The sequence below is a fragment of the Phacochoerus africanus genome, chromosome 1, assembly GCF_016906955.1.
Source record: "Phacochoerus africanus isolate WHEZ1 chromosome 1, ROS_Pafr_v1, whole genome shotgun sequence".
Classification (NCBI taxonomy): domain Eukaryota; kingdom Metazoa; phylum Chordata; class Mammalia; order Artiodactyla; family Suidae; genus Phacochoerus; species Phacochoerus africanus.
The window spans coordinates 162558939-162586667 of NC_062544.1; the positions used below are offsets into that span (position 1 = coordinate 162558939).

General features: G+C 36.0%; 1 protein-coding gene across 4 annotated transcripts in view; it reads left to right on the forward strand.

The window, feature by feature from the left end:
• The window catches only part of RASA2 (RAS p21 protein activator 2), a 120214-nt gene that overhangs the window by 79253 nt on the left and 13232 nt on the right, over positions 1-27729 (forward strand). For 3 of the 4 annotated variants that reach the window (XM_047783628.1, XM_047783654.1, XM_047783646.1), the window contains exons 10-19: positions 6745-6901; positions 7316-7464; positions 8613-8727; positions 9401-9475; positions 9896-10019; positions 12553-12659; positions 17009-17092; positions 17530-17607; positions 23166-23239; positions 23745-23854. In XM_047783628.1, coding sequence (XP_047639584.1) covers positions 6745-6901; positions 7316-7464; positions 8613-8727; positions 9401-9475; positions 9896-10019; positions 12553-12659; positions 17009-17092; positions 17530-17607; positions 23166-23239; positions 23745-23854 — 1073 coding nt within the window. The remainder of the gene's footprint in view (positions 1-6744; positions 6902-7315; positions 7465-8612; positions 8728-9400; positions 9476-9895; positions 10020-12552; positions 12660-17008; positions 17093-17529; positions 17608-23165; positions 23240-23744; positions 23855-27729) is intronic. The other variant, XM_047783636.1, reaches the window with a different exon arrangement.

The window sequence follows — 27729 nt, forward strand, 5'->3', positions numbered from 1 at the left end:
ATGTATATTCTTTATTCTGAAACCTCTGTCAAATGTAGAATTAGCTTGTTAGTGTTGATACAGGCTAGTTTTAACTTTAACACATATAGATAATAGAATTTGATTTGATTTTTTTTGAAAAGGTAATATACTCATGTGGTTCACAGTTCAAAAGGTTAAAAATCTGTTTTCTGCCCCTGTCACCCAACTAACCAGTTTCCCTCTTCCGGGGCAGCCACTGCTTTGAGTTTCTGGAAACATTTTATGTAAATACCAGCAAATATATATATTTCTTTTTTACACAAATGAACGCATGTTGTATGGTGTACCTTACCTTTTTTTTCACTTAGCAGTTCAGTAGAACTTCAATAAATATTTGTTGACTTTTGTAGTGGTTAAGAGTATAGACTCTAGAACTAAACTGCCTTGCTTCAAATCCCATCTCGATATTAACGACCTGGCTGACCTTGGACAGGTTACTCCATCTGAGTGCCTTTGCCTTCTTTGGCTATCAGATGGAATAATACAAAATTGTGAGGATGAAATGGATTCACATAAAGTAAGCCACAAGTGCTTTGACCATAGGTATAACTCATGCTCTCATCATAGTTGTTGCTTCTGACATCACTATTATTCTGCATCAACATATTTAGAATTTCTGCATTTTTTTTTTTGCATCCATGTTCCATTGGAATGTTATAAATCAGAAGAACTTCATTGATGATCTAGTTCAATCTCATGTCACCATTTACTTCAATGTCAGAGAACTTAATGTGAATGAAACCTTTGTGTGATTGTAGAAATTGGTACAATAATGTCACCCTAAATGATCCAAAATGGACATTAAGAAAATAGACAAAACATCATGCTATAATTTTGAATTTTGAAAGGAAGATTCATATAGTAAATAAAACAGATGGTTGTAGTTTTTTCAACATAAGCACCTCATACAAATTTAAAAGTAGACTGATATTTACTTGAGATGAGTTGGTTTTCTATTTTGCAATTTTTGGCACCTATCTTTTTTGTGTGTGTGTGGTTTTTTGTTTTTGTTTGTTTGTTTTGTTTTGTTTTTGCTTTTTAGGGCTGGACTTGCTGCATATGGAGGTTCCCAGGGTAGGGGTCTAATCAGAGCTACAGCTGCCAGCCTACGCCACAGCCACAGCAATGCCAGATTCGAGCTGCATCTGTGACTTACAGCACGGCTCGCAGCAATGCCAGATCCTTAACCCACTGAGTGAGGCCAGGGATTGAACCCGAAACCTCTTGGTTCTTAGTTGGATTCATTTCTGCTTCACCACAATGGGAACTCCATTGGCACCTATCTTTATTCTTTTATCTTTAGAAAAAAAATACACTGATAATGGTTATCTTTCTGGAACCAGAGATAATATTCAAATATTATTAGAACTGCCTCTGAACAGTTTTCTAGCTCATGCAGCCTTATGCACAAACACTTGTGGTTTTTGCCTGCCTACCTCAATTTTAATAATATAAACCTTGCTAAAATTTTTCAAACACTAGTTTTTTGTTTTTTCATTTTAAGGGGCTGTCAAAAAAGCTGATTCTTGAGAGCACTAGACTTGCTTTTATACCTCTGTGTGAATGAAAAAAATGTGTGTGAGCAACTGGATGCCACTTTATTTCCTATTTCTCATTCTTTCGAATTGAAACACTTCATTTAAAAACTGGAGAAAATATATTTGAGATTTTTTGCATCCCTAGACCTGAGATACACCAGATAGCCTCTACTTAACAAATCTTGAGGTTTTTCTCTTTAGCTCTAATTCATACAAGATTGCTCAATTCATAAGGATTCCTTCAGATGGTTTAAGTTGAACCTTTTGAAATGTTTTTAAGTAAGTCACATTTATATAATTTTACAAATATATACATTTATCTATAGTTAATATATTTCAGTGTTAGCAGTGTTATGAATATAAATGTTTTATAAATAACATACTGTGTATAAGTCGATATTCTAAGTGCTTTACTTATATAGCCTTCTTAGAGTTGTAAGGATTAAATCTGTTAGACATTATTACCTCTTATTTAACAGATGAGGAAACAAGCACAGAGAGATTGAGAAATTTGCCCAGGGTCACAGAGCTGGGATTTGGACCAAACGCTTTGACTCCAAAGTTTGTGCTCTTAACCCAAGTACTATAAGAAATTTGCACTTGGCATAAATACCCCCCCCCCCTTTTTTTAAGGGCCGCACCCGAGGCATATGGAGGTTCCCAGGCTAGGGGTCCAATCAGACCTGTAGCTGCCAGCCTACACCACAGCCACAGCAACGTGGGATCCGAGCGGCATCTGCGACCTACACCACAGCTTACGGCAATGCCAGATCCTTAACCCACTGAGCGAGGCCAGGGATTAAACCCGCAGCCTCATGGTTCCTAGTCAGATTCGTTTCCACACCACAATGGGAACTCCTGGCAAAAATACTTTTGAATATGCTTAAAACTCAAAAATATCCTGTCAGCGAAGATTTGAGTGTCCCTTGCTTATAAAATATTATTAAAAAGAAAAGCAAGAGGTCCTTCCTCATTTTTAAAAAAATGATCTTTTGTAAGGAATGGGTAGAACAGTTTTGAGATTTTGTATTTTGTTCAGGTAGACATGGATGAGATATTTTGTCCATAGGGATTTTTTTAACTCTGCAGAGAAACCCAAGCAGACAAGTTTAAAAAGAGTAGCAAGAACGAGCCCTTCTGGAGTTTCTGAGCATCTTAAGACAGTGTATGCATAAAAACTAATAGCTGGCATAGCACTGCCCTAATCCTTCTGCTGAGACTGCACCATATTAGGACTGTAGACCTATTTTGCAGGTATTTTGTAGTTTTATGAGTGTACAGAGGGATAAGGCATACTCCTTCCCCTAGTAATTTGGAGATAAGGGAATTAGGGATGTCCTCTGAGTGTAGTTTTTATAGAACAAAGAAAACAGAGTCCATGACCATGACTAGAGTATGAGGACACTGTCTGAGCTGGACAGGTGCAGCCCTGGGAGGCAGAACCAGGTTCTAACTATAATACAAGTCGTTTTATTCTGCCATATATAGGAAACACTGGTTGAAATAGAAGGGGCAGATTAATCTAAAACAATAAAAAAGAATCCTAAAGAGGCAAACACGGGTGGGTACTGCCCATTCAAGCACAGTCAAGGGGCAAGGGGATTCCGTTCTAAAAGCATAATTATTTCCTTGGCAAAACCAATGTCTTAGCTGAGAGATTCTTAAGTCTCCCTAAATCTCTTATGTTGTTTCTCTATACACCCCCACAGCACCTTCTGATAGGTAATTTGGCTTTTCCAAATAGCTTACCAACAGGTACAAAATGAATTGATCAAACAAAAAATTGTATTAACAGATATAAAACATATTAGTCAAAGTGAGAGATATAGATGAAACACTATGGGGAATGGGAAATGCTGAAGCTAATTGATATGTGCTTAGGGGTGCTGGTGAGGATGTTCATTACTAATATTATCATTCTTCTCCTCTGTGAGTGAGCATTTCCATAATAAAATATACTAATCATAAAAAAGTGAAGGTATCTGTCACTTGATTGTTGCACATCTTCCTTCAGTATCTGTAAGGCATTGATTCAGGAATTGTGCAGTTCAAGCCTATGTTGTTCAAGGGTCACCTGTATTTCTTTTCATAATTTTCATTGGCCTTCTACTTTAAATGTATTAGACTCCATGCTCAGTCACTGCAGTTCAGGTTCACCTTTAGATATGCTTGTAAAATTAGATATCTGAATTTCCAAGGCTACAGAATGTACACTGCATTATGGGAAATTGACCAGCATAATGCCCATGTCAGGGTGCTTGGCAATCAGCCAACTAGACTTCTCTTAGAGGAATTTCAGAGTTGTCTTTGCCAACAGGCTTTTTTTCTAGTTATTTCCATAGGCAAATTCTTTTAGGTCATTATTTCTCAGATCAGAGAGTAGAAGTTCTGAAGTTTGGTCTTCTGAGACAAAATTCCTGTCTTGTGGGTAGTGATGTAATTTCTGTATAATTTCTTCTCCTTGTATTGCCATTCCTTCATCTTCCTTTTTTTAATTTTTTTTAATTTTTTTTAAATTTTTGCTTTTTAGGGTTGCGCCATGGCATATGAAGGTTCCCAGGCTAGGAGTTGAATCAGAGCTACAGCTGCCAGCCTATGCCACAACCACAGCAATGCAGGATCCTAGCTACGTCTGTGACCTGCACTACAGTTCACGGCCACACCAGATCCTTAACCCACTGAGTGAGGTCAGGGATCGAACCCACAACCTCCTGGTTACTAGTCGGATTCTTTTCTGCTGCGCCACAACGGGAACTCCCATTCCTTCATCTTTTAAATTTTTCTTAGTTAATTCTCTGGTTCTCTTTTATGTCTTCATCATATCTTTCTCAAAGCTAGTATTCTGTTAAATCCTCCTGCCTTCTATTTTTAATTTTTTTTTGTCTTTTTGTCTTTTCAGGGCCGCACCTGCAGCATATGGAGGTTTCCAGGCTGGGGTCTAATCAGAGCTGTAGCTGCCGGTGTATGCCAGAGCCACAGCAACACCAGATCTGAGCTGCGTCTGCGACCTACACCACAGCTCACGGCAATGCCAGATCCTTGACTCACTGATCGAGACCAGAGATCAAACCCACAACCTCATGGTTCCTAGTTGGATTCGTTTCTGCCGCGCCACCACAATGGGAACTCCTATTTTTTAAACAAGTTATTCTGTTAGGGGAGGAGGTAAATGAAAATATCAATAGTAAATATCAAAACTACTGACTCCTTTATAAAAAACATTCTAACTAATTTATGAAGGAGTGATAGAATTGTAGTTATCACTTTGCCACCTGTGCAGATTAATGACTCTCAGCAGTGATTACCAGTGATTGCTAATATCACAAAAAGAGAAACAGACACTAATGCCTCTTGATGGAACCACACAGCACTGTCAATGAAATGTTCTTGCCAGAATATGAAATCTAAATCCAACCAAGCCCCCAGGTGTAACTCCAGTATACAGGAAATTCAGAGGTGGTAAAAAGATGTTAAATGACATCATGGAGGTAGAAATAGAGTTAACACAGTCCTAGATGTGGACAATTCTATAGCTAAATTACATGATTTCTTAGTGGGTAGAGGGAATCTACAGATTCAAGAAACTTAAGCTACCGACCAATTACAACCTGTGAACCTTAGATTTGAATAGACTGTAGAAAACTGTTTATAAGTTTGGGAGAAATTAAATACTGACTGGATAATGATTTTTTTTTTGAGTTTAAATATATATATAGTTATAGGTACTGAAATACTTATAGATGAAATTTTAAAACACTTGGAAATTGCTTTAAAATAATGCAGAAGTGGGATAGGTGGAATGAGTAGAGATGTAGCTGAAACAAGAATAGCTTTTTTTTTTTTTTTGGTCTTTTTTAGGGCTACGGAGGTTCCCAGGCTAGGGGTTGAATCAGAGATGTAGCCCCTGGCCTATGCCACAGCAACACCAGATTCAAGCTGCAGCTGTGACCTACACCATAGCTCAGGGCAATGCCAGATCCTTAACCACTGAGTGAGGCCAGGGATCAAACCTGTGTCCTCATGTCTAGTCAGATTCGTTTCTGCTGAGCCACCACGGGAACTCCAAGAATAGCCTTAAGTTGGTAATTATTAAAGCTGAGGTGATGGGTACACAGAAATTCAGTATGTTACTCTTTACTTTTGTATGTATTTTTAAGTTTCCATGATAAAAAGTCTTTTAAAATAATTTAGTTTTCTGGGTTTGGTCCTACAAACTTCTCTTGATTTCTAAACATTTCTCTTTCGTTGGATGCTTCAAGCAGCCTTTATTTTTACATATATATTTGTTGCCTTTTACTTTCCTGAAAAAGAGTCATGTAAATCTGATTTTTTGCAAATAAGCATTTTCAATATAGTTGCACATTTAATCCTTTAATATTAAAAAATCTCATTATAAACCTTTAATCATTAACTTTTAAAAAATAAGTTCAAATTTTCACAATATAAGATTTACTTTAAAACGAAATCACGCCTTCTTGTAACATGTCTTATCTATTTCAACTAAATGTGTCTTTCTGAAATTTAGTTGGTAGAAAGTTATTTTTTTACATGTTGGGTTTTAAATGTTTTACTTTTTATTATTTTTTCCTAACCTTTAAGCTAATCTAACTCTTAACACTTTTGAGATCTTGCTTTTTATATTATCTGTACTTTTTATTTCCTGGATAAAAATCTATTTTAGCTTTCTAGTTCAATATACTACCAATTTTAAGCCTCTGAAGGGTAATACTCTGCTAATGAAGTATCCTAACTTAACATAAATAACTATTAAATAGACTTTTTAATTTACTTTTTTTTGGTCTTTTTTTAAGCCTCCGAAGAGTAATACTCTGCTAATGAAGTATCCTAACTTAAATAAATATTAAGGTGACTTTTTTCATTTACTTTTTTTTTTTTAGGGCTGCACTTGCAGCATATGGAGGTTCCCAAGCTAGGGGTCAAATGTGAGCTGTAGCTGCTGGCCTACACCACAGCTCACAGCAACAGGGGGTCCTTAACCCACCGGGTGGGGCCAGGGATCGAACCCAAGTCCTCCTGGATACTAGTCAGGTTCGTTACCGCTGAGCCACAATGGGAACTCTGATTTACTTTTTTTTTTTTTTTTTTAATAGCTTAGCTGTTAATTTACTTCAGTGGCTTAAGTGCCCATTACTGTTGCATAGAATTTATTGTATTTTTACTTTAGGTACTTGCTGCAACCAAGAGACAATGGAAACAAGTCATCTAAAACGGATGACCTGGGATCCCTTCGATTAAATATATGTTATACAGAAGACTATGTGCTTCCTTCAGAGTACTATGGTCCTTTGAAAACTCTGCTGCTAAAATCACCAGATGTTCAGGTACTTCAAAAAACTTAAGTGTGTGATCTAATATGAAAAGGCTAAAGTAATTCTGTAAATGATGAAAAAAAGATTTCAGAGTATCAAGTTTTATTGAAACAGTATGTGTATGTATATATATAAATACATATATAAATATATACACACATATACATACATACACTGTGTGTGCATGTGTGTGTGTGTGTGTATATATATATATATATATGTATTTTTTTTTATCTGAACCAGAGTACTATATACCAATATATGGTGGAAATTTCATTTCTGATAAAAATTTATAAGATTAAATATTATTCTATACAACAGTTACAGTTAGTGGACATATTTGAATTAGTTTTAAAGGCTAATGATTGATCGTTTAATCATGCTTCCTTGATTTTGTGCTTGTTTTTCTACCTTTCTGTATTTTAGCCGATATCTGCCTCAGCTGCTTACATTTTGGGTGAAATATGTCGAGATAAAAATGATGCTGTTTTGCCCCTTGTACGACTGCTGCTCCACCATGATAAACTTGTTCCTTTTGCCACTGCAGTGGCTGAATTAGACTTGAAGGATATACAGTAAGAGTTATATTTTACTAAATGTCAGTTATGTGCTATTAAAATTGGACCTTAATTTGCCAAGTTGTTTTTATGATCTCAGTTCTTTAGTATTGACCAGCCTTATTGTATGGAGGTCTGAAGAGAACTGCTTAGCAAGTAATAAGAGGCAGTTCTTTAAATTATTGAACAGTATCCACCAACAGTAAAGTTAATGATTAATGAGGGGTTTTTTAATTCACTGTCAAAAATTTTTGTTACTAATCTTTGTTTCTTTTCTTTTTCTTTTCTTTTTTTTTTTTTTTTTTGGCCTCCCCGAGACATGTGGAGTTCCTTGGCCAGGGGTCTGATCCACGACAGTTGTGACCTACAACCACAGCAACTCAGGATCCTTAACCCACTGTGCTGGGCCAGGGATTGAACCTGCATCCTAGTGCTCCAGAGATGCAGCTGATCCTGTGGCGCCACAGCAGGAATTCCTAATCTTTGCTTCTTATTGTAATGATTCAGGTATCACAAATAAAACACCAGGACAACACAAGTTTTTTCCCCTTATCCATTCTTTAGCACACTTATATGCACACGTGTAACATAAAAAGCAATCAGATGGCTTCCTGTTCCTGTCATAGTCTAACAGTATTGTTTTAAACACGCATTACTTTTGTGGTTCAAATATAGTTTGCTTTCTTTGGTTGTTAACTTACTTTTTTTAATATTTTTGGTTAAGTGGTTTTGGTAAGTTTGAAAATTCCCATCATAGCAAGCTTTTATTTTTTAATTTTTATTTATTTATTTTGTCTTTTTAGGGCCATACCCATGACATATGGAAGTGCCCAGGCTAAGGGTTGAATCGGAGCTACAGCTGCTGGCCTACGCCACAGCCACAGCAGTGTGGGATCTGAGCCGTGTCTGTGACCTACACCACAGCTCATAGCAACGCTGAATCCTTAACCCATTGAGTGAGGCCTGGGATCAAATCCCATCCTCATGGATGCTAGTCAGGTTCATTTAGTGCTGAGCCACGATAGAAACTCTGTAGCAAGCTTTTAAATGGTTGGTAAAAATTACTAAAATTTTGTATGTGACCAAAGTCAGATATCTCTTGTTATTGATTTTACAGCCTTTGTTTAATTACTCTTGTTTTCACCTTATTTCTATTTGTATTTCAGAGATGCAAACACAATTTTTAGAGGAAATTCCTTGGCTACCCGATGTCTGGATGAGATGATGAAAATAGTGGGAGGGCACTACCTGAAAGTAACATTAAAACCTATTCTAGATGAGGTACAGAATATACCTCCAATAACTAGGATTTGGCCTTATTATAACATCTCTTTCATTAGTGATCTACTAATAGGAATAGTATATCCATTCACATATTATGGAAAGAATGAGGCTTAGTACTTTAGAAGCAAAATAAATGATTTACATCTCCATCAGTGGATTTTTATTTAAAAGGCATGTTGTAGGATTTATTTTAGCTAGAGTTGCATATATATGAACAATACTTTCTAATATAGTTCTTTTGGTGTATTATATACGTTACCACTGGATAGGGGGGTTTTAAACTTTGTTACAGTTTTTTGTTTGTTTTGTCTCTTTTTAGGGCCGCACCTGCAGCATATGGAGGTTCCCAGGCTAGGGGGTCCTATTGGAGCTGTAGCTGCCAGCCTGTGCCACAGCCAGCAGCAATGCCAGATCCGAGCCGAGTCTGTGACCTAAATCACAGCTCACGGCAACGCCGGATCCTTAACCCACATAGCGAGGCCAGGGATCAAACCTGCATCCTCATGGATGCTAGTCAGATTCCTTTCCACTGAGCCAGGATGGGAACTCCAAACTTTGTTACAGTTTTAATTTTTATAATTAACTAGTATGATCAGAAAATAGTAATTCTTTTTATTTTGCCAAATTATTTTAAAAAGGGCATTAAATGAAAAATTAATTTATTTTCCAGATATGTGAATCCTCAAAATCCTGTGAAATTGATCCTATTAAATTGAAAGAGGGAGATAATGTAGAAAATAATAAGGTAAATTTTCGCTATCCTTGTAACTACATTACAGTTGGTCTTAATGGTGTACCTATTTCCCACTTATGTTGTCGTCATGATTTATGGAGGGAAGCAGTGCAGCATTTCCCATGTCTAGTTTTTAGAATGTTACTTCTCTCTGATTTCTCTTTTGATCACTTTGTTTTCTCTTGTTTCTTATGAAGTTTATTCCATAAATTCACTGCATATATCTAACTAGTCTAAATCTAATTTATTAAATGAGGCCAGGATGCAAGTTGTCCTTTAACTGAATGAGTTAGAGAAGGTAAGTAAAGCTTTATAATACTAGATAGTGACTGCTGGATATGCCTCGTTTTCATTACTTTTTTTTTTTCCATAAATGCTGTTGAAGATGTGTAAAAGTCTAAACCTTAATATTTACCTTTTTTAATCCTACAGGAGAATCTGCGCTACTATGTAGACAAGTTATTCAGTACAATTGTAAAGTCAAGTATGAGCTGCCCCACTGTAATGTGTGATATCTTTTATTCTCTGAGACAAATGGCTACTCAAAGATTTCCTAGTAAGTGCTTTGTTTTACTAAGATACGCCATTTCTTTCTCTGTATTTGATTTCTTTGTAGATTTATTATGTATTTGCTTTTTGTGAAACATTTAAAGTTTGTGATTACAGTCTTTTGTTTTTCAGAATAGTTACAGCTTTTTAGTGAAACACTTGATTTAATTTTCTTGTAATCTCAAAACATAATTCTGTTTCTTTCAATGTAATGTCAACTTTATGCAAGCAAATCAAAATCATCACTGTTTTTAAGAAAGGCAGAAATTGAGGACCATAACTTTATACATCATGTGCTCATAAGACTGTTAAATATGATAAAAAACACTTTTACCCACTACCTTTTCCACTTGCATGCATTCAGATAGTGAGAATTTTTAGTTCCATACCACTGACTAGATTTGACAGTTTTGAGACTGCTAAGATTTAGGTGGTGAGAGAGGTTTTGGCATAAATGGTTTTAGACATTAGAAACATCTGTTACAATATACATAGAATTTTCAGGTACATATATCAATAACTGGCATGCTCTAATTTTGCAAGGGCAGCTGTGTCAAGGCTTTGCTTAGAAACATTTCATAAAACTAACAGTTGCTATCTCTGATTGTCAATACTTGGAATCATTCTAATTATATGCCACTCTGATAAGTAAATAAACTTACTAGGGCTGTCTTTCCAGATCTGCCTGTAATAGGGGGGAGGGTGAGGAATAAGGCAACTACTTAAATGATCAGTCTTACCTAGCTGTGTGGAACTGTAAATTTATTTCCGTAACCATCTGGAGAGATTTTGCTATTTTGTCATATTAAGTGTGGATGTGCCCGCAAGTATGTGCAGTTATCTGCCTCTTCATGAAATTACCTAAAGTATAAAGTGGTAGGGCAAAGTTATTGAGGTAACAACATATAGGTAAATTCAGACCTAGAGATCTTTGCTAATTATAATCAAGATATACACAGTTAACTTGAAATAAGTATTCTAAATCTAGACTTTGTAACAAAAATAAGGGGAGCAGAGACATTAACATATGGAAAGAGGAAATTCTGACTGAAATTATATTTTTAAATAGTGAACTAGATCATAATAACCACAGTGAGGACTTAGAGAGCAGGCACACTGGTAGCTTGAATTATCTCCTCTCTTACCTGCACAACACCACGAAGTAGGTATTGCCCGCCTTTAGTCGTTAATGAAATTGAGGTTTAGAGAAGTTAAATGATTTGCCCAAGGTCCATGACATGGCCTGCAATCAAGCAGGGTCTCACTCCACAGCATGTTAATAATCACTGCACTTTACACTACTGAGTAATCTTAGCCTCAAATCTGCATGTGAGTAACCTAAAACATTTTATTTTATTTTATTTTGTCTTTTTGCCTTTTCTAGGGCCGCACCGTGGCATATGGAGGTTCCCAGGCTAGGGGTCTAATTGGAGCTATAGCCGCTGGCCTATACCAGAGCCACAGCAACGCCAGATCTGAGCTGCGTCTGCAACCTACAGCACAGCTCATGGCAATGCCGGATCCTTAACCCACTAAGTAAGGCCAGGATTGAACCTGCAACCTCATGGTTCCTAGTCAGATTCGTTAACCGCTGTGCCACGATGGGAACTCCTTTTTTTTTTTTTCCCCCCTGTCTTTTTGCCTTTTCTAGGGCTGCACCTGCAGCATAATTTTATGGTTTTTTAATGAATGCAAACATATTTCCTTAACACTCCTTTTTGTTGACATAAGTATTAATATGTCTTCATATTCTCAGTAGACAGTAGTTTTGATGTCAAAGTATTTTCACTGTTTTCTCATTTGTTCTTCCTATCCTGGGAAGATGGTGGGGGTGGGGAGGAGACAATGATGGGAAGCAAGTATTATTAAAGAACTCCCAATTAAATGACTGTTGGTGATCACCTGCTGAGTGATTAGGAAAGTTAAAAACTCCAGTCAAAGACAGACATTCTTTTCCTCACCGCCTCCACTACCATCTGATTGATTGTTGACCCCAGTCTGAAAAGCTGTAGCTGATTGAGCAAAGCCACAAGTTGTCTTCAGTTCATCTGCCTTTTTGTAAGGAATATTGGTAGCTTTTTAAAAGTAAAAATTTCTCTTGAAAGTTGCCTCTGATATTATCAAAATTTTTGAGGGAAAAATTGAAAGATGCTTACCCTAAATGGAAGCATTTCCTTAGCAATTAGAAGAGTCTCCTATAGAGTATTACCAGTAAGCAGTGCTGGATACTACTTTTATTTTTATTGCTGTGATTTCAAGTCTCTTACAGCTGAAGAGTTTTTCCAAATTAAAATATTTCTGAAAACCTAAGTAACTTTGCCTTTCATTTTATTATTTATTTCTTTCAAAATTTTTTTAGTCATAGGATTTTTTCGTTTAGTCATAACCATTACTATCATTTCATCAACTTATTCTTAACTAGACAGATTATATTTATCTGTTTAATTTACATGTTTTTTTCAGTATTTTTTACTTTTGTCATCTTTGGTTTTTAATTCGGTGTTTTTGTGCATGACATTTCACCATTTTTTTTCCTGCAGATGACCCTCATGTTCAGTATTCTGCAGTGAGCAGCTTTGTATTTCTTCGTTTCTTTGCTGTAGCAGTAGTATCACCTCATACTTTTCATTTGCGACCTCATCATCCAGTAAGTGTTGTTCTTCTCAAAGCTTTATTCCATTTTTATTTACTTTTATTAAAATAAAGAAAAGGTAAAATAACAAGCCAACTTCACTTGGCTCTGTTTTCTTATAACTGATACTTAAATTTACTGGGCATTTTTCTTAGCCATTTTCAGTCTTTCAGAGAAGGCTGAAAATTCTATTTGTTGTTGTTAAAAGATACACTACACAAGAGTAATAAAATGTTGGTAATAGTTGCAGCATGGTGATGGGTACAAAGAGGATTCATCATCTTTCCCCTCTGCTGTTGTGTTCATTTGTAGATTTCCTATAATACAGGTGTTGTTGCTTTTTTCTTTCATTAGTTCTAGGTTTAGTTTAATCCTGCAGATATTTTTAAATCTTATGGAAGTGTGAAGTGGCTCATTTCTGAAAGATGTAGAAACTTTCATTGAAACAAAATTTGTTTAGTAGCTCCATGTTTTTACCATTTTATTCACCTGAGATAATACTGTAAATATGTGAGATTTGAAACTTAATGCATATAATCTTTTTGTTCTGAAGTCATATGTAATTACTTAAATCTGAATCTGCATTGCATAGATTTACATGTTTCTTCAAATTTTAAAACTTATTTTTGCTGTTTCTATTTCTTTTGCTAATTCTTTTAACTTTTATGTTCCAGATATTTTATAATCTTACTAATTGTTTCTGTTGCAGATTTTTATAACAAATAATAATAATAAAAGCCAACATTTATTTAGTGCTTACCTTATATTAGGTCTTATTCTAAGTATTTTATATGTTCTGCTAAACTTACTAAATCCTCCCAGTAACCCTGTGGGGTAAAATTCAATTAGCATCTCCATTTATAGCTAAGAAAACCACAGTTCAAGAATTTCTTGGAGTTCCTGTAGTGGCGCAGCAGAAACGAATCTGAATAGGAACCATGAGGTTGAGGATTCAATCCCTGGCCTCGCTCAATGGGTTAAGGATCCGGCGTTGCCGTGAGCTGTGGTGTAGGTCAAAGACGTGGCTCAGATCCTACATTGCTGTGGCTGAGGTGTACCTTTCCAATCAGTCTCCCAGAAGGGCTGCTTCAAACTGATAACTTTGCTTTTAAGTGAACTTTTCATTCTAATTGGGGAATAAAGCAAATACATAAGATATATAACCTAAGACTACATAAATCTAAATACATAAATCTAAAAGTAGCACTGATTTACTAATCAAGTAAGGAGTATATCCATGCTATAAAAATTGAGAGCAACTAATGATCCCGATGACCTGTCAACACCAGCCTTGGAAGTTACAGATTGGTTGGAGTGGAGAACTAATTACAAGTTACTGGATTTAACATTTAGAAGTTTTTTGGATTTTGAGAAGTCAGTTTAGAAAGAAAATCCACTTGCAGAAAATTAAGGAATAAGTCAGTGAATGCAGTTTTACCTAGGAAATAGATCAGAAGTGAGCTTACCCTGCTGCTAAAAGACATGGGCAAATTCAGTAACGTACATGTGTGTGCATACACACATGAATAAATACTGCTTTAAAAAAAACACTAATTAGGAGTTCCCGTTGTGGCGCAGTGGTTAACGAATCCGACTAGGAACCATGAGGTTGCGGGTTCGATCCCTGCGCTTGCTCAGTGGGTTAACGATCCGGCGTTACCGTGAGCTGTGGTGTAGGTTGCAGACGCGGCTCGGATCCCGCGTTGCTGTGGCTCTGGCATAGGCCGGTGGCTACAGCTCCGATTCAACCCCTAGCCTGGGAACCTCCATATGCCGCGGGAGCGGCCCAAGAAATAGCAACAACAACAACACAAAAAAGACAAAAGACAAAAAGACAAAAAGCCAAAAAAAAAAAAAAAAACACTAATTAAATATGGGAATTGCTGTCATGGCTCAGAGGTAACAAACCTGACTAGTTTCCGTGAGGATGCAGGTTCGATCTCTGGCCTCACTCAGTGGGCTAAGGATCTGGCATTGCTGTGAGCTGTGGTGTAGGTCGTAGATGAGGCTCAGAACCCAAGTTGCTGTGGCTGTGGCATAGACCAGTAGCTGCAGCTCTAATTCAGCCCCTAGCCTGCGAACCTCCATATGCTGTAGGTGCAGCCCTAAAGTATATTTTTGGGTTATGGGAGTTTCTGCTATGGCTCAGCAGGTTAAGGACCCAACATTGTCTCTCTGAGGATGCAAGTTCTATCCCTGACCTCACTCAGTGGCTTAAGGATCTGGCATTGCCACAAATTGCACAGTAGGTTGCAGATGCAGCTCAGATTCACCGTTGCTGTGGCATATGCCCCAACTGCTGCTCCAGTTCATTTCCTGGCCTGGGAACTTCCATTTGCTGCAGGTGGTAGCTGTAAAAAATTAAAAATAAATAAGTACCTAAAAATATGCCTTATGTATGTTAACATTGACACCGTAGACACTCTTTCCAGAGTTTAAGGTGGGGAAGAAAAAAGATTGAACCTTCTTTCTCATCCTATCTCCTATTCTCTCATCGATAGCTCCTTTTCAAGACTTGGCCAAGGCAGACATTATCTATCTATCGCCTCTGCTTGTGAACTTTTCAATACCTTAACATCAGGGGCTGGAGATTTTTCAAATTTGTGTAACCCAAGAAAATGGCACAGTTTCTAGGACATGCAGATACTCAGTAAATGTTTGATAAATGAAAGATGGTAGCTCAGAGAGGGAGCACATCAAATGATAAGTCTTTTCCAAAAGAGGAAAACCTTGGTATGGTTTGAATAGAGAAGAGACCGCAGAAAGGGGGAAACTAAAGACAGAAGGGGGCTTATTGATAACAGATCAATATCCTGGATGATTCAGAAAGAGTGTCTTTAAAAGAAAAAGTGAAAGGATCTCAGGGGGAGAAAAAAAACGGGTTTTTTTAGGGGAAAAAAAAGCAGTATTACGGTGAACCATATGAAATTGTTTTATTTTTTTGTAGATCAGAAGTAATCAACAGCGGTTTCACATGGTTCAACTTTATCTAAGGAAAAAAGGATAGTGTTGGTTTGAGGTGCCAAGCTGTGTACTAGATGCTGTATAACTAAAGTTCTGAATATCTGTGGAAAATTATGATGGCAGATGGTAGCAGGGGGAAAAGAGCAGCTTAGATGTAGAGTGCACCAGGGAATCGCCAGCAGCTAAACTATATGATTATCAGATAGAGGTGAGGGCCCTATTGAACAAACCTCTTACATGAAGAAATCATACACAAAAGCCGTTTACTCACTTTTTCTAGTTCGAGGATATAATGACCTAAAACGCTAGTTTTAAAACCAACATTGAATAGGAAAATCTTGATGAAATTCAGTTCAAATTTAGGTTGTTAGCACATTGTTAAGAATTTTATATTCTTCAAAGACAGAGAATTGGAGGGGTCTTTTAAAGACATAATGGAATCTTGGATATTGTAGCTAAAATATTTTCTGAATAACCTTAATTAAGGTATATAAGTGTTTCATAAATACATCGTAATGATCGTATCTCAGATATTCCTTCTTTTCGAGAATAGCCTTACATTTTTCTTCACAATCACTGCCTATTTTTGGTATGAGAATACTAAAATATTAAGGAATGTCAACAAACACTAAGCTAAAGCATTTTTATATCTAAATTTTCTTGAATATGTCTTTTGATGGCAGATACTGTTTATTTGAATTCCCAAAACCAAAAAAAGTTGTTTTATATGTAATAGGGAATTGGTTATAGAGATGTATAGACTATATACATTTAAAACTCATCAGGCTATATACATTTAAAATCTGTTCATTTCACTCTATGTAAATTATACCTTTTTTTTTTTTTTTAAGGAAACTGCAAGGATTCATTAGGGAATACTGTTTAGTTAATTTTACTTATATCTGTTCTTTCTGGTATACATAGGTCTTTGCTTCCATAGTGAAAAGAGTTGATTGCAGAAGCCATAAAATTATTAACTATGCTCTGAGCAGGTTAGATATGCTCCATGGGTTGAATACAGAAAATTTGGAAACAGCCATTTTAAGTCATAAAGTAGAAAAAAATAGATACCATTGACATTTCAAAAGTGAATATAATTCGTTAGGTAACCCTGTCTGCCATACTGTACCCCCCCCAAACATTATTAAATTCTGGCTTTCAAAAGTAACATATCATTAGATAGAATTACTTTGAGAGGAGTTAGCAATTACATGTGGCTTCTTTAGTCTCTTAATTCCTTAGTCTTGTGACTTGTGCTCATCCTTAGATTTTAACTGGTTTAAATGAACATTTTTGAGTCACTGTTGTAGAGCAATGTAGCTCATTTACTCTATTCTACTTTTACAGAAATTCTATTTCATTAAAACCTAACAAGACTTTTATGTCTTCTACATTTTTAGGATCCACAGACAATTAGGACATTAACTCTCATCTCAAAAACCATTCAAACTTTGGGAAGCTGGGGGAGTCTGTCCAAAAGCAAGGTAAGTCTTTATATTTTTTGCTTTGTATTCACACTTCTAAATGTTGTTATACCCTATAATCCCTTCTCTCTCCATCCCTCCCTTCTAAATCAAAACAAAACACACACACACACACACACACACACACACACACGCACACACGCGCTGTAACTGTCTTTTTTAAATTTTGTGTCTTAGTCACCTGTTAAAGAAGACAATTTAATTGTATCTAAGATGGGGGAGAGAATCTAGTTAACAGGTGCAAAAGCCTTCTATCTTTTGTTCCATAATCATCCAGCAGGTATTGAGAGATATCTTCAGCTCCAAGACCATAATTCTCTTGAAGTATATGACTGAATCCCTTTAGGCCTATTCCTAAGCTTAAAACTTAAAATATAGTCCATTATATTCTTAGTTCTTTGCTTAACATATATAAATTCTCTGTGTTTTTCTCTTAGTCAAGTTTCAAAGAGACATTCATGTGTGAATTTTTCAAAATGTTTCAAGAGGAAGGATATATCATGGCAGTTAAAAAGGTATGATTTTTTTAAATCAACAAATTTTATTATATTTGTAGTCATACAGACATTATCACAACCTAATTTACAGTATTTCCATCCCAAATCCTCAGCACATCCTTCTCCCCACAACCTGTCTCCTTTGGTAACCTTAAGTTTTTCAATCTGTAAATCAGTTTCTGTTCTGAAAGTAAGTTCATTGTATCCTTTATTTAGATTCCACATATAAGTGATAGCACGTAATGTTTGTGTCTGTCTGACTAACTTCACTTAGCATAATTTCTAGGTCCATCCATGTTGCTGCAGTTGCCATTATTTCATTCTTTTTTATTGCTGAGTAATATTCCATTATGTACATGTACCACCTCTTCTTTATCCACTCCTCTGTCAATGGACATTTAGGTTGTTTCCATGTCTTGGCTATTGTATATAGTGCTGTAGTGAACACTGGGGTGCATGTATCTTTTCGAGTCATGGTTTTCTCTGGATAGATGCCTAGGAGTGGGAAAAAGGTATGATTGGTTTACTCTGGAAATATTAACTTCTTGTATAGTATTAGGGAAATAACATTTTATATTGTTCCTAGGAATCAATCCACAGTTTAAAAAAATATGGTTTTACTGTCCATCAAATACAAAGCCTGTCTTTTTCTTCCTTACTCCTCCCATATATAACTATGGGTTTTTAAGCTGTGAAAAATATGTAAATGAGCTTTAGCAAGAGCTACTAGTGTTATTGTCTTAGTAACACAAATTGCAAATATCTAGAGTTAGGATTGCTTAACAGCAGCACTGTTGACAATTTGGTTTGGTAATTCTTGACTATGAGGGGATTTTTTTATGCATTGTAGAATGGTTAGCAGCAGTCCTGGCCTCTACTACTAGATACCAGTAGCATGTTCTCAGTTTTTACAACTGAAAATGTCTTTAAACATTGTCAAATGTCCCCTGAGACATTTGCCTCTAATTGAGAACCTCTGGTCCAGGGAAAGGCTTAGTGTGGTGCCTGCTGTAAAGTGGGCACTTAATTGCCATGGAAGAAAATATATGAATTATCAATTATCTTGTAAACAATATAGGCTTATGGTAGTAACCTGAGAAAAGGTACTTTAATTTAAAATTGTGCAAAAGCCTACAGTATATAATATCCTAACACAAGGCTTACAACAAACAAAAGTTGCTCTACTTAGAATTTGAGAATGTTTTGAAAAGATTTCTGCATCATCCCAAACAAAATGTAGCATTGTCATAAAATCCTAAATATGTGTAAAGAAAAGTTATTTTGAAGTACATCTAACTTAGTTTGAAGAAAGTACTGTATCTTTTTTAAATCACAATTCTAACTTAAGGGATTCGATTTTAAAGGTCAGATTTTAAAGATTGGCATTCACTTTCTACAGAATGATTCACAATTGACTGTCAGAAGTATATTTTGTTTGTATTTTTTTTGTGTGTGTACTTTTAAAATTCTTACGAGGACTCGAAAATGATTTAAAAATTAAAGCCATTTGGAATATTTTCATCCAAAATACTGCAGATTCACCCCCCCCCCAATTTAAGCAGTCATTGAAAGCTTTTGAGAAAGTGTTTCAAAAAAATAGGCAAAGAAAAAGCTGCCCTTTATTTTTAGAACATTGTTGGAACAGTTTGTAGGACAGTGTAGGCAGACTTTCATCGGTATGATTATGATGTACTGTCATTTGTTTTTGAGTTGTTTTTCCATTTTTTATGACCTAGTCTATGGCAGCATCTGATTTCTTTTTCCTGATATAATCCAAATGTGTATAGTTGATAATGTCTGTGGAGAATGTATTTAAGGGTACCGGGAGTTTAGTTAGTTCCTGATCTGCTGAGTCACCCACTCACATTCTCAGGCACTGTCACCATAGCACATCTTCTGTCTCAGATTTGCTTGGGATATTTTGCCCCAATATGTGAATTTTCTTAATTATTTATTGGCTAGATCTAGATAGGTGTAGTGCTAGAAATTACAAAAGCTTATGAAACCAAATTTCTCATTTAATAGTGTTCACACTAATAATATTGACCATCGCTCCAAAAGAAAATAGTTTAACTCTGAACCCTATACTGTCTCCACAAAGTTTAGGAAGAGTAACCTGAATAGGTCTATAAGCAGGGAGACCATATAATTTAATGACCAAACCTATAAGGTTTTCAGGAGTGAAAAGGAGTGCTTTGATTATGCTGGGACCAAAGTTGTAGACGAGGATGGTCCTGAGAAAACTAAGATCTAGATTCACCCTGCCTGTAGTCCATCTTTCTTATGTTTTCTTTCACCTATATAACTGTATTTACCTTATGGTTCCTTAACAATATAACAAATAAATAACAAATTTAATAATTATCATAAATAATAAATATTTGTCAAATAACAAAATCAATGCCCTCAGGAAAATACTAAGAAATGAAATATTCAGATAACTCTTTCACACTCCATTAATGGATGGTCCATTTGTGAGAAAATGAAAATGTAGTAGGAGAGATGTCTTTAGTTCCCTTGGATACTTGTTCTGTATTATCCACATATGATTCAAAAGAAACTCCGTTCTTGTTCTTCTACTTACGTAGATTTCTTCCAGCAAACTAGAGGTGAACATTTCTCTGAAAAATCCCACAAGTGAAGGTTCTGGTGGGCAGTCTACAGCCAGGCTTAGGAGAAAATGACTTTGCCTCGCAAATTCTACTTTATTCAGTGGTGCCTCAGTGTCATCCTTATTGGAATGTACTTTGTTTTTGTTTTAAACCCTAAGTGGGACAATATAGAAAATTATAGAGGAAGAAACAAAGACTAAACAAAGAGTTCTTTTATGGGCAAAATAGGATTCTTCTCTAAGAACAGGAATTGTCTGCCTTGCTTCCTCTTTATTTATTTGTTCATTCAGCTGATTGTTTTCAGATGCCTTTTATGTGTCAGGCAGCCTGTGCCGGGCACTGTGCCAGGCTTTGGAGGTATCAAAATGAGTAAATGAGGAAGATAGCTGATAAACACAGAGTAACAATAAAGTATGACAAATTGTTAATATAATGTTAATATATATCCATGTTTACATTTCTGATCATGTATTGATTATTAAGTGAATGTGAATAACATTTTGAAGGCTCTAAAAAAAATTCTTTTTCATCTTTTGTCTTTTTAAGGTGGCACCCATGGCATATGGAAGTTCCCAGGCCAGGGGTTGAATAGGAGCTATAGCCACCAACCTACACCACAATCACAGCAACACAGGATCTGAGCTGCATCTGCGACCTACACCACAGCTCACGGCAATGCTGGATCTGTAACCCACTGAACAAGGCCAGGGATCAAACCCACATCCTCATGGATACTAGTTGGGTTCGTTAACTGCTGAGCCGTGACGGGAACTCCCTAAAAATTAAAAAAAAAAAAAAAAAGAACAGGTATTGTTCCTGAACTAATTTCCCTCTCCCATGAAAAGAAGGCCACATGCCAGGAGTGTCTTGACCAGTTGAGGTAGCATACTCATGAGGTGCCATGCTCTTCATTGGGTCGTTTGCTGTTGCTTTATTTGGGCACTCCAGATTTTCTTGAGCGACCATATTCCCGCATTCTCCATAGGAAGTTTCTAAATGGTTATTATATTTCCAGGTTATTCCAGAGAACCCAGTTACACTTTAGTCATAACTGTAATTATATATAATAGAAATCAGAAAACTCTTTTCTGTAACGGGCCAGTGAGTAAATACTTGAGGCTTTGAGGGCCATGTAAGGGTGCTGCCACCTATTGTTTTTGTTTTTACAGCCCTTTAAAAATTTAAAAATTCTTCTTAACTTGTGGGCCTTACAAAAATAGGCTGCAGGTTGAATTTGGCCTGCTGAGCTATAATTTGATGATCCCCACTCCAGTAGTTTCACAATCCTGTGTCTAAAGTTTTGGGGACTGGGAGTTCCCATTGTGGCTCAGCGGGTTATGAACTCAAGCAATATCCATGAGGATGGAAGTTCAATCTCTTGCCTTGCTCACTGCGTTAAGGATCAGTGTTGCCATGAACTGTGGTAAAGGTTTCAGACATGGCTCGGATCCCGTGTTGCTGTGCCTATGGTATAAGCCAGCAGGTGCAGCTCTGATTCGACCTCTAGCCTGGGAACTTTCATATGCCACAGGTGTGGCCATTAAAAGCAAAAAAAAAAAAAAAAAGTCTTGGGGACTGGAAATATTTTCAAATTTAGTTTTTCATAGTTTTGAAAGATAATAGGTGTATGCTATATATTATATAATACCCCCAATGGATCATAATGGGGTGGCACCCCATAGTCAAACACACTAATGTTTATGTAGCACAGTGTATGAATATTCATACTAAGTAGGATAAATACAGGCTATAAATAGCCTTAGGCCAGTTCAGGCTAAGCTACGGTAAATAATTTTACTATAAGTCAAAACCCAATCAAAAACTTTTTGTACTGAGAGCTTTATAGATTTCAGAGTTAAGGGATTGTGGGTTGAATTATTTCTATAGGGATATATATTCTGGGTTATAAATAACTTAAGAAGAAACTTTTTAGAATACCTATCATACATAAATAAGGGACTTCCTCTACAATTAAATATGTGTTTTGCTTTACAAATTACAATTTTGTGAGGTACCACTTCACATACTGGTCAGAATGGCCATCATTAGTAAGTCTACAAACAAAAAATTCTGGAGAGGGTGTGGAGAAAAGGGAACCCTCCTACACTGTTGGTGGGAATGTAAATTGGTACAACCACTATGGAAAACAGTATAGAGGTACCTCAGAAAACTAAATATAGAACTACCATATGATCCAGTAATCCCACTCCTGGGCATATATCCAGACAAAACTTTCATTGAAAAAGGTACGTGCACCCCTATGTTCGTTGCAACACTATTTACAATAGCCAAAACATGGAAACAATCCAAATGTCCATCAACAGATGAATGGATTAAGAAGATGTGGTATATATACACAATGGAATACCACTCAGCCATGAAAAGAACAAAATAATGCCATTTGCAGCAACATGGATGGAACTAGAAATTTTCATACTAGGTGAAGTAAGTCAGAAGGAGAAAGACAAATGTCGTATAATATCATTTATATCTGGAATCTAAAATATGGCACAAATGAACCTATCTACAGAAAAGAGACAAACTCATGGACATGGAGAACAGACTTGTGGTTGACAAGGGGGATGGGGAGGGAATAGGATGGAGTGGGAGGTTGGGGTTAGTAGTTGCAAACTATTGCATTTGGAGTGGATAAGCAATGAGATCCTGCTGTATAGCACAAGGAACTATGTCTAGTTACTTGTGATGGAACATGATGGAGGATAATGTGAGAAAAAGAATGTATATCTATGTATAACTGGGTCACTTTGCTTTACAGCAGAAATTGACAGACATCAATTGTAAATCACCTATAATAAAATTGTAAATCAACTGTAATAAAATTTTTTAAAAAATAGATGAAAACCAATTATGTGTATTCCTTAATAACAAAGAACTTCACAGTATTATCTATGAGTGACAAAATAAGATAAACTGAGTGTAATATTTGCCCCTTTCCCCATTTAGTTCTTGGATGAAATTTCATCTACTGAAACTAAAGAGTCCAGTGGTACAAGTGAGCCTGTGCACCTGAAAGAAGGGTAATTGAATGAAATTAGATATTATGGTCATATTTCAGTATAGACATTAAGTAAGTACAAAGAATATGGGCCTGGGAGTGAGAAAATCTGGGTTTTGTCCTGTGCTAAAACTGCCTAAGTAACATCAATCAGATAAGTCAACTCACTATCCTATAAACTTTATGGCAAGTGGGCCTGACTTCTTTCCATACAGTGCTAGGGTTGTTTTGCAAATATAATGAAATTTGGGTGTTAAGAGTACTTTCAAAAAGTAACAGCACTATTCAGTCATAAAGTAGTATTACTATTGGAATTTAAAGGGGGAAATTATTCATTTGGCCCATTTCAGTTCAAAGATTTTATTCCCCTTAGTATGGCCAAAATAAATGCAAGCAAAGACATTTTCATATACTTAATAAAGTCTTACGTAACAGTTCATATCGTGTAAAATTACAGGACAGTTCTTTGTTTCGGATTAACTATTTTAATATTTGAAGCTAAATGTTTACATCTGTTGTTTTGGCAGTGAGATGTATAAAAGAGCTCAGGGAAGAACTCGGATTGGAAAAAAGAATTTCAAGAAACGGTGGTTCTGCTTAACAAGCAGAGAGCTCACCTACCACAAGCAGCCAGGTAGTTGTGTTTATGCTTTATTATGGGGTCTTTTCCTGGTTCCCAGTGAGGATTTATTTCTTTTTCTACTGTCTAATGTGACTAGTGAACCTTTTTACTAATGTTAATGTAGTTTATAGATTCTCACAGTGATGCACACACACTAAAAATGTAATGTTTGACAAGTGACACCTTGCAAATTACATTTTTTCTCTCACATTGAATGTCTGCTGTTGCTAATAGTGGTGTTCCTACAGTATGCTTTGTTTTCTAAAAAATCCCTGGTAAATCCCTGTTTTTACAATCAATATATAAGGAACAACAGTTAGATCTTTTAGAACTTGGAAGTTTTCTTTAACTCCCAGAGTCAAATTGGTAAGAATCAATATCTAATAAAAGAGTATTTCAGTGGTTAGATGGAAAACATCAGCCCCAAATTCCCACAGTCATACTATAGACTGATTCCTATTCAGTTAAAAGATTAATTCTAAACTATCAGCCAAGCTAACTGCATGATGGAAATTTTAATAATTTGCCTCCTGAAAAGGTACGGATTAGCTATCTCTTTGGGTAAAAAAAAGTCTATAATGTGATTTGAGGGCTTCAGAGAGGGAGTTTATCCGTCAGTGGACTGACAGAATGCTTAGAAGCTCTACCCTTTAAGTTTATTCCTTTGCGGGTAAAGCATTATCTGTAGAAGGCACTAGCTTCTGATATCTTGGCAAGAATTTAGTATCTAGATCATAGATCACATACAGTAAAATCCCTTCTCTTTAAATTGAACAGAATCCAAAGATGTTCACTTAACGGTTAGTTTAAGTAAGGATCACTTAAAAACAAACAAAAAGAATGCATATGTATCTTAAATAGTTATATGTTTGCTTACCAATCTTTTCATAGAGAGCCAAGGTCTTTTCTTTGAAAATGGATCTATAGATTAGATTTCCCCTTTGCTTTTCTTGTAGAAGAATACCCCTAATGCATCAGTTTTCAGGTTGATTTCTCCAAAGTGAAACTAGATCTTAAAATACTTGAAAAGTACTCCAGTTACAGATTTTTGTAATAGTCACCCTGATCTTTTGTAGCTCTCTCGCCCCCATATAAGCCAACTTTGTGTGGGGCATTGGTCTCCTTTCTTGAAAAGCTTTTTTTTTTTTTTTTTCAGAGTATTTGCCTGATTTTCAAATAAATAACATGCCTCTTGGTAGGCAGCACTTATTTTGTCACTTTACATATGTTGAGGTAAATTATAATTACAGCATGGAAAAACATCATAAATAGGTCTGGGAACAAACCCAGTAAACTTGGTAATCAAAACAGCCTAACCAATGGAAATGGAAGGGTACAGGCTTAATAGATGGTACCCTAGAAAACACATGAGCATCATTCAGTATGTTTTATAGAGGAAATGGAGAGTGTTGGTTAATCCATCAAATCTGTTAGGTAATCTGTTAAATCTGTTAAGGGAATTTCTGGTATAAATTCTGAAATAAGACAGACACCAGACAAAGGATACTTTCAAGAGACTGTATACTCAGTTAAGCAGAGTGCTTGAGTACAAATTCAGTGAAAATGAAATTTTTTGTTTCCTAATTTCTTAGAATGTTTTAGCCAGAATAACTACATATGTCCATTGCATTAGTAAGAAATGAGAAGCCAAATGCTCTATATTTTTAGGCACCCTGAGAATTTGTTGTGGAATATAAATAGTCAAATGACAAGATTAATAGGCTACATACTTGCCCTTTCAGACAGCATTCTTTAAGCTAAGCATATTTCGAATGTTTTAGAAGTTAGAGCTTATGTTGAATACTATATAAATGTTCTCACATATATAGCAACATTAAAAAAATGTCATAATATGCTAATTATGTTTACATTAACAGCTCATTGAAATAAAATTTAAGGTAAGTTAGTCATTCTCTATGAACTAGTCATTTTCTCCTCACTTCAAGAATTTTCTAATCTGAACAAATATTCTAAAGCCTTCTTCGGTTTGAGACTTTAAGAATCCGATGATAGTTTTGGACCCGTTTACTCCAAAAAAAACATATGTATCAACATAGACACAAAATCTTGCATTTAATTTCAGGGAGTTCATAGACCCAGAGTGCGTCCACAGTTCTTGAGAACTTATATCCAGTGATCTTATAAATCACTTGCTTGCTTTAAGGTATAAAATGGCAACATCAGAAGTTACATTATTTTCAGGCCTTAGGAAATTTAACGTGCTGGAATGGAATTGAAGGAATTAGCTTTATTATATGAAGTTTGAAGATTATTTACCAAAACCTGCAGTTTTAAGCATCCATGCTTTTTGTTTTAACTGTTTTGTTGGATTTTTCCAAAATATATTACATGCTTCCCTGCCTTCTAAAAAAGAGTTCATTGAACGTAAGTTAATATTTTCTAGATGACTTGGGGCTATCATTGATCATAATAATTATTATATAGTACTCTGATTTAGTGATGTTTTCAGGGCTGCTTATGGGTGTGTGCAGCTGTTCACTTCCCAGCTACATGCCTTGGACTGCCTTGCTTGTTTTGTATTCCTGTGTTTGCTTTATACAGTTTTTCATTATACCCTTCATGTTAAGGCTGTCACCTTAAATTTCTTGTGCTGTCGGTGAACCATAATGTAACATCTCACTTTCATCTCTATCACCTGCTTCCATTTTTTACTGCTCATATACTGTGAGTGAGGATATAGGTACTGTTTGTTAAAATTGTGCATAAGATTAAAAGGCTTCGATCAAAGATCCCATGACTTTCCTCTGTGAATAAAATACCTATGCTTTAGATTCTTTCTTTGGTTGTTTAGCAAATGTTTTACTTACTTCCTGTTTCCTTGCAGTTTTCTGGACAGCTAAGACTGCTAGTTAAGTAACCTCTTATTACACTCTGTGACTTTGGTGTCTGAAAGAGTGCCTCCCGGATATTCTGTAACTTAAAGCATTGAGTCTTTCACTCTTTCCTCCTACTGGATACTAGTATTTTGAATCAAGTATTTCTACCACTTAGAATCAAATAATATGGTCTTTTTACAACTTACTAGAAAAGCAATTCATAGAATTTTCTCAGTTTTAAGGGTTTTACTCAAATAAGTTATTTAATTTTGATACCCTCTTAGGTAATTGCTACCAAGCAATAGTAAGCAGCAGCTAATAATATTCAGTATAAGTTAACACGTGGCAAATGAATATCATAGGGCATTCAGTCAGCCATCAGTGATGATTACCTTGACAGTCTTTTACAGATCTGCGTGCTTGTGATTATGGTTTTATATTGCTACACTCTAATGTGGTCATCTTCCTAAAGTAAAAGTTCTTCTAGTTGTATGCCTGAATCAAATGAGTTTTTGAGGCTCCAGCCTCTTCCTGTCTCCATCAGCCTCATCTTTTGCATTCCCCATACTTGGTTTCACCAAACTAACTCTTGTAGTTCCTTTTAAGTTGTGCTCTTTTACATTCACGCTTTTGCATTTGCTCTACTTAGAAATCCCTTGCTTTCCTTCTTTACCTGTGTAATTTGTCTTTAAGCCTCAGATCAAGTGTCAGCTCTTTATGGAAGTCATTTTCATAAAGCCTCTGCCCGTCTTAGTTGAGTATTCTTTCACTATGTTTCTTGAGCACATTAGTGATAACTTCTGTCACACTGTGTGGTCATTACTTTTATCTGTCTCTCTCCTTACTCTTTTAAAATCCTCAGTGGTAAGGACTGTATTTTTACTACCTTCAGTAAAACATTTAGTAATTGTGTTTTGTTTTGGTTTGGTTTGGTTTGGTTTTTTTGGCTGCATCTGCTGCACGTGGAAATTCCTGGTCCAGGGTTGGAACCTGCGCCACAGCAGTGACCCAGGCCGCTACAGTGACAACACCAGATCCTTAACCCTGCTACGC